This window comes from Montipora foliosa, chromosome 7 (genome assembly GCF_036669935.1).
Source record: "Montipora foliosa isolate CH-2021 chromosome 7, ASM3666993v2, whole genome shotgun sequence".
Taxonomy (NCBI): domain Eukaryota; kingdom Metazoa; phylum Cnidaria; class Anthozoa; order Scleractinia; family Acroporidae; genus Montipora; species Montipora foliosa.
In genome coordinates, this window is record NC_090875.1 from 13,027,292 (window position 1) to 13,034,791 (window position 7,500).

General features: G+C 39.3%; 3 protein-coding genes across 8 annotated transcripts in view; 1 reads left to right on the forward strand and 2 right to left on the reverse strand.

Annotated features, from left to right (window-relative positions):
• LOC138011118 (uncharacterized) overlaps positions 1–547 on the reverse strand; it is a 6,319-nt gene extending 5,772 nt beyond the window's left edge. The window contains exon 1 of the mRNA XM_068858102.1: positions 1–547. This exon is cut by the window's left edge and continues 188 nt beyond it. Coding sequence (XP_068714203.1) covers positions 1–547 — 547 coding nt within the window.
• Positions 1–3,051, reverse strand: part of LOC138010640 (uncharacterized) — a 62,409-nt gene extending 59,358 nt beyond the window's left edge. For 2 of the 4 annotated variants that reach the window (XM_068857617.1, XM_068857614.1), the window contains exon 1: positions 2,689–3,051. In XM_068857617.1, the coding sequence (XP_068713718.1) occupies positions 2,689–2,757 (69 nt within the window). In that variant the 5' untranslated portion in view covers positions 2,758–3,051. The remainder of the gene's footprint in view (positions 1–2,688) is intronic. The other 2 variants (XM_068857616.1, XM_068857615.1) reach the window with 1 other exon arrangement.
• A 166-nt stretch (positions 3,052–3,217) lies between these two features.
• LOC138010577 (vesicle-fusing ATPase-like) overlaps positions 3,218–7,500 on the forward strand; it is a 58,621-nt gene continuing 54,338 nt past the window's right edge. For 2 of the 3 annotated variants that reach the window (XM_068857555.1, XM_068857556.1), the window contains exons 1-3: positions 3,311–3,436; positions 7,266–7,313; positions 7,480–7,500. The exon at positions 7,480–7,500 is cut by the window's right edge and continues 19 nt beyond it. Coding sequence is in view for 1 of the 3 variants with exons in the window: in XM_068857554.1 (XP_068713655.1) it covers positions 3,339–3,436; positions 7,214–7,313; positions 7,480–7,500 (219 nt within the window). In the remaining 2 variants the exon portion in view is untranslated. Of the gene's footprint in view, positions 3,437–7,213; positions 7,314–7,479 lie in introns of all 3 variants that reach the window. The other variant, XM_068857554.1, reaches the window with a different exon arrangement.

Consider the following 7,500-nt stretch of genomic DNA (forward strand, 5'->3'; position numbering starts at 1 on the left):
ACGAGAGCGTAGCCGAGTACAAAAATCTGTACGCTACTGAAGACGCTGATAACAACTTATCGTCTAAAAGTAGAATTGCTTCCCGAAAGTCACGTTCTAACAGAAATTTCCACAAATAGTTGGACGCGCAAATTATGTTTACATACTGGCAAGTCAGTCTCAAGTTACAAATATCTACGATGCCAACATATCTAAAAATATCCAACAGCACGACCTCCGGTAAACACAGCAGAAACGATTTTGGGGCTGTTTTTGTTTCGGTGATATTTGTTACGGCAAGCCTCCGGTCCTGTTGAGCTAGGGTTGTTTTGTTGACAAATGCCTTTCCTCGAGATTGGGCTTTTACAAAATATTTTTCTTTCTCTTCGTCGCAACTTCGTTGCCATCTGGTCAAATTTCTCCGACAAGAGGCACACAAACACGCATCGTCGCACGATGTTTCCACATTAAAACATTTTTTCACGTCTTCCACAATATTCTTAACAACGCTATACCAGCGCGACGACGATTTGCAACAACAGACGTAACATTTTTTTTGGGAAGCCATTGGCATTACATGTAGAAAAACATTTGAAGGGCTTTATTTTCTTTAATTGAATTTCCCGCCACAGCGCGCGCCGTGCGCTTCAATGCGCAGGCATATTTTTTCAAAGTTAGCTCTGACAGATGAAAGCAGTGATCGTCGTCATTAAGTTGCCCACCTGAAACGCTCGTGCATAGTGGGCAATGAATGCAAGTGAGAAAATGAAAGGGAAATGAAGATTTCAAAAGAGTGCTTAGGGCTTATGACTGAAACGAGCGCTTAGGCTTAATCAGTAGACGAGTGCTATATTCTTCACACGCTCTCGGTAGAACGTGTAGTTAACCGAACCCCAAAAAAAGCTAAGATTTTAAAAGAGTGCTTAGGCCTAATCACTGAAACGGGCGCTTAGGCTTAATCAGTAAACGAGTGCTATATTGTTCACACGCTCTCGGTAGAACGTGTAGTTAACCGAACCGTAAAATAAAAGGAAAGATTTGAAAAAAGTGCTTATAGGCCTAATCACTGAAACGGGCGCTTAGGCTTAATCAGTAAACGAGTGCTATATTCTTCACACGATCTCGGTAGAACGTGTAGTTCACCGAACCCTAAAATAAAAGCTAAGATTTGAAAAGAGTGCTTAGGCCTTATCACTGAATGGGCGCTTATTAGGCTTAATCAGTAAACGAGTGCTATATTGTTCACACGCTCTCAGTAGAACGTGTAGTTAACGGAACCGTAAAAGAAAAGCTAAGATTTTAAAAGAGTGACAATTGTCGGCCAGTCAGTGTGGAGATCGTGTAAACAAAATGTTTGACAACTGGTAGTTAATGAGAGAAATTCAGGTCATTCACTTTTATTTCGTATGAAAAAATGCTGGCCTGCATTACATGTTTGGAATGTTACCCATGTAATTATGATTGGTTAAGCATGTAATTATGCTTGAAGATTCCTACGATAAAGTAGATGTAAGCCTCTTCATTATAGTGAAGCATTTCGATAGCAACGTATTAGCAAAACGACTTTAAAGACAATGCCGTAAGAATATTGGTTTTTTTCGTCCTAACTTGACCCGCTTTAATTCATGAAGTAGATGTCATTGAGATAGATATCGTCGAACGTTGATTCTATAAAAAGTGTCACCTCCTAGCCAAGTCCTGCTAGAACAACGTTACTTGTTTATTGTTTTTGGTGTGCGTAACTCATCTAAAAGGAGAAAGCATGCGTTCTGTTGAACTTTTTTTCGATTGAAATAATGAACAGTGTCCGATGAAAGTGATTTACAACAAGTTGGTTCGAGTAATTGAAGTAACACTTGATTGAATTTGTATTGCAAGGGAATAAACAAAGAAGGCCGCGCGACTGTGAATGGAAACGCAGAAGTGTAAATTATACATCAAGCCATAAAAGGCGATTGATTTATTAATTGATGGATTGCTTAATTGTGATATTTTTTCTTTGGGAAGAGACAATAATTAAACAAAGCCGCATAATGTCAACTTTTCGCAAAATGTCGAGGGACAATCGACGCTAGAATACATAAAAAAGACATCGACACAGTTTCAGGCGATGTAGTTTTTTTTGCCCTGGTTCCAGCTTTTGAAAATTGCCATAACAACAGTGAAAGATTTAACCACCGCGGGACCGTCGTGGCAGTGCCGAGTGTGGAGTACTGTAAATTACGCTCCACTGCGGGACTGCGGTAGCACAAGTAAACTAGGCACAACTGCGGGACTGCGGTAGCAGCTTTCTAAGGTTCAATGTAAGTGAGGGGGTATTCTAGAATCAAGCCTAAATTTTATGCATTCCAATAGCAACTTTATATTGTGCTAACCTATTTCCCATTTTGAGAAACCCACCAACGCTATCACTATTCTTCAGTTTCTCGCTACAGCAAATCCAGCTCAACGAAACTCAAATTCACTGCAGTTCACTTCAATTCCAATTAAATTCACTTTCAGTTCTGCAAAGCTTTATATTCAACAGATTCAACTTTGATTGACTTGGAACCTTGGAATAACTTGGAATGTGAGTTTGTCTTGGAAAGTCGAATCCACAGCGAATTAAAATTCGTTGCACGGATGATTCGACAGTGGTTTGTTGTGTATATGATTGTTTCCTATTAATTATTTTGTGAGAAAGAACGACAGAAAACATCAACTTCTTACCTGAAAGTCGTAAACTCCTCTCCTGCCGTCGCTGAATAAAAATGGCTGATCTACGGTGTGCTTTGTCATGTGACTTCAGCCGAACATTTTCCATATCAAGACCGAGCATATCCGACTACTAAATACCTGTGACACAAGTTTATCGTGAATTCAAAAGATACTTGGAACACTGTTCTTCTACGACTTTTAAGACTTTAATTTCATGATTCGATGGAAAATTCAGAACGTCCCCTAAAAATAATGAAATAAGAGCATAGGGTAGGATTCGCACTTGGGACACGTGCGCTTAGCGCTTCCGTTCCAGAACGTTCGTACACCAATTCGGCCGTCCGAACGAAAGCCGAAAGTTAACAGCCCATTGATCGAGTGAACGAGTGATCGAGTGAGCACCTGAAGTCCCCCTCACTATACCTCATTGAGACTTCCTCATCAATGAGGTAATAAAAAGGGAAATGGCAGTTTGAGGGATGGAAAGAAATGATCCAATGTTACTCAATACATACCGCATTTAAACGACCGCTGACATGGACGACTGAAGGCCCTGACAATAGCAAGGGAAAAAAAGATGGCCGCGTGGCTTTATCGTAATATATAACTGGTTTTGCAAGAGAGTACTTAAAATTCCTTGGAAATCAAGAAAATCGCAAGCAATGGTTCAGGTGAAAGTGTCTAAGTGCCCGTCGGATAAGCTGTCCTTGGCAAACTGTCTTGTCGTCAACGAAAATGATTTTAATCCAGAAAGAGTGAAGTAAGTGACCCTACAGTAATTAGCCTTTCTTCTTGGTGACGTGTAATTTAAGCTTAATGATTAGCAGCTCAGTTTCAAGTTACCTTTAGGCTTGAAAACAGAATCTTTCAGAGCAGTTAGTACTGAAGAACTCGGCTGAACTCTAGTTTTCCTTCGATGTGAAAAGGATACGAAATAGTCGCGTCGAAATCTTAGAAAAAAAAAACAAAAAACAAAACAAAAAAAGAGTTTAATTGAAGTCACCTGCGAAACATGCCACCTGAGCAATATTGGAGAAATGGAATCCAATGTGTATCCTTGTAATGATATCATGGTCGTTAATGTTCAGTTTTAAAATTAATGGCGTCACCGGAAGCGCTCACTTCGCTCTCGATGTGTTAACTTAATCTTGTTCCCAGGACGGCGGAGCGTATTTAGCATTGGGGGGTGGGGAAGGGGGGGTATTTGCTGGGTTAACAAGCAAGGGCCGGAGACGCTAACTTGTAGGGGGTTCTGGGGAAATTCTCCGCCAGAAAATTTTGAAATCTTGAAGCTCAGCAATGCTACTGTCATCATTCTCGACGAGATAAAAAATAAATAAATGAACGTGGATCAACCGTAAAATGACAGATGTTTTTCTTCTTATGGCTCCACCATCCCTGACCGACCAGCAATTACCAGGCATCGTAATTAAATTTACAGGCTTTTCTTGAAGATTTTTGTTGGACAGCAAGGGAGGTTAAACCCAGACTATATATAGGAGTGTGTGCTTACTCTATCACAAGGTGTTGTCTACTTTAAAACTTAATGAAACCCCTGGACAAATGCAAGGTGTATTGTACATACTGTACATGTATATGTTGTCGGTCAAATGCGGTCTTAGGTTGAATCCATTTTTGCCTACTGTAGGTTAAAATGGTGACCCTCATTTTATAAATCTAGGTTGAAACCTCCCCCAAAAAGACTGAAAACAGCGATACCTTCCCTGAAGCTGTGTCTTACACATCTGAAAACATCTTAATGTTTTGTATTATGTTATCAGTTTTTGTATTCAGGGTTGTAGCTAAGAATAAATTCATCTGGTAGAAGGTTCTAGATATTGAGGCAGTAAGTTCATGCCCTGAGCATCAAAGGGACCGGGGAACAAGATTGTTTCCCAGTGTCTCACAATACCCAGCATTCTTCAAGATGGTGAATACAGGCAAAGAGAAGACACACACAACAGTACTTAAAACAACGCTTTTATTTCATCCATACTTCTTTTTCCTTTTGCTGTATTTTCTTTTATGTTGTTCAACAGTTTTATGTGGTTATTGCAATGCTTCATTCTACTTTTTGGGCATTTTGGGTGTCATGAAATTACATCATTTTGCGTGATTGTCCCTTTAATTTGGGTAGGGTCGTACCTCTTGTTGAACACCATCATTACATGGCATCTGACAGGATGCGGCGATGCGGATCCGCATAATTCACTGAAATCCGCATCTTCCACATAATTCCGATATTTTCCGCATAATTCCTATATTTTCCGCAAAAAAACAGAAGAAAAACCTGATATTAGTGATAAAGCAGCTTCTTAACATCCTCAAAAACATAAAAGCCGAAGAAATTGACTGTTTTGAAACACTTACAAGGCTGCTGCCTAAGAAAATTTTAAAGGGGCCCTCAGAGCTAAACGCTGAGAACTTAGGAGCCCAACATATGAAGTGAAAGGTGTTGCTGTGAAAAATTAAGGCGCCCAGAGCTATTCTTTGGGAGCCCCAGGCTACCGGGCTCCTGTTAGGCAACAGCCTTGACTCATTTTCCTGAACATTGAAGAAAACACACCATTTCGTTCCCAAGATGAAACTTCGTGAGAAAGATCGTAAGCAGTTTCCGCGCATTTTTTCGCCAATGAGCCTGGACCCTAGTTTTTGTTCCTACAATGCTTTCCATTGGACGAGAAACAGTTACACTTCAGCAAATGACGTGACTGATAAGAAACTAAGTCAATGATCGAGGGAATGGATCGCGCTCCAAAAGTATTACAATTTTGCTCCATTATCTCCAAATTGAAGCAAAATTCATGACGAGAAACAAAATAATTTTTTATCCCTTTATTTATTTTACCAAAAGTTGTGGCAAAATCCCAACTGCTAACCCTTTTATTTCAATGTTGAAAGCTGGTCGCAAATTGGTGACTCCTAAGGGCAAAAATTCAGTCACAAATGCGATTGTATTGGTTGCAATTTCGATTACGGATTTACCGTAAGCATGTAAATACATTGGACTGGCCTAATTATTAGTTTTATAACTTGTTTAAATTTCCGCATAATCCGGTGTAATTTCTGCATAATCAACGCATGTTTCCGCATAATATGGCCAAAAATTTCCGCGTAATCTTTAATTTTTTTCCGCATCCTATCAGAAGCCATGATCATTATTTCATTGTCTGTATAGAGTCGTACTTCCTATTGTGTTCTGTGCTACACATGTAAATCCATTGTTATCTTTGTTTGTTTTATTGTTCTTTAAATTTGGCCAATCCTGAGGCCTGTTCAATGAGGTATGACACAACCCTTCAATTTAGACTCCTAAGTAAATGTATCTGAATACATAATTATTCAACCTTGGTAAAATGAGGATCACCAATTTAACCTACTGTAGGTTAAAATGGCAGCCGATTCAACCTGAGAATGGATTTTGCCTATATATACTATACAATGGCATACATGCAACAACCTTTAAGTTAACACATACATGCAATTTGCATGACTGTATATGCTGCAGTTAAATGTAAGTTAAAAGAGTCAACAACTGAAGCACTTATGTGCCAGTTGTGGTCAGTGGATGTTTTGTTGGTGCACATATGCATGCTTTTCTTTCCTGGGCTTGTTACTGTACGGTTTAATCGTGATTGTGTCGCAGCAAAAATGTTTTTATTGGTTGTTTTCCCTTTCCGACTCCCTTTTTTTTTCCAGTGTAATGAGTGCCTCATGTGTCTCCCATGTTGTTTGAGGGCTCTTGGCTGGGTTGCTGGGATTGCCCAGCCATGGGAGCAGCTGTCTCCATTTAGGAGCTGACCTGGAATTTTTATCTCAGGCACCCAATGTCTATACTTAGTGAACCGATAAAAATAAAAGATCAACACAATATAAAGCTGGACATGTACAATGCCCTTGTAGTAATTTTGTAGGTAAAATATAACAATTACAGCCTGTAGTTCAGGGGTTTCAATAACTTCTGAAATAACCGTCCGTGATAGCCCATTGAAGGCGGCAGTTTGACAAGTTTATGATAGCATTTTTAGTGAAAATGAAGGCAAACTAGCCGGCGGTGTGAAGCAAAGCAGGCGGCGGTATACCACCGGTAACCGGCTTCTATTGAAACCCCTGGTAGTTGCATTTAATGTTGGTGTGGCAATGGATTACCCAAGGTACAGGTGTACAGTATATGAAGGGATGACAGTTTTTTAATGGGTAGAACTGGTTGTTTGAATACATGTAAATTTTCTGGGAATGGAAATAACTCTAGTACACCCTAATATTGCAAATTTATGGTACAATATTGTTTTTAGAACAGCTTGTGAATGACAATGCACATGTACTGTACATCGTAAGTAACAGCAAAACTGTACTTATCAGTGCACATTTTCGTTTTACTCCAAGAGTTCACTATTTTGTAGACAGATGAGGTCATAACATTAATTCTTATCCTTAACGATGCAAGGTTTTATTGTTTGGATGGAAATTTATATGTTCAGTACTTTGTTGTCAATAATCAACTTCACCCCAGTGATTACTGCTCTCTTGTTTTCAGACATGTTGAAGTACGAACTAATGCTCCCCAAGGATATGTATTTACCATAAAGGTTTCTGAAGATGTTCCTGCAGGATCTGTTGGATTTAGCCTTGTCCAGGTGAGTACTCCTTGACAAACCTAATTATACAAAATGTACATGTGTGTACCTGCAACCCTAACTTGCATTTGAAAAGATTCCTAAGTGCATTAATTTGCACCTTACATGTACTGTATGTGTGTTACAAAAAGATGATTCACACATATAATTTTATTATCTGTTTTAGAGGAAGTGGGCAGGTGTTCAA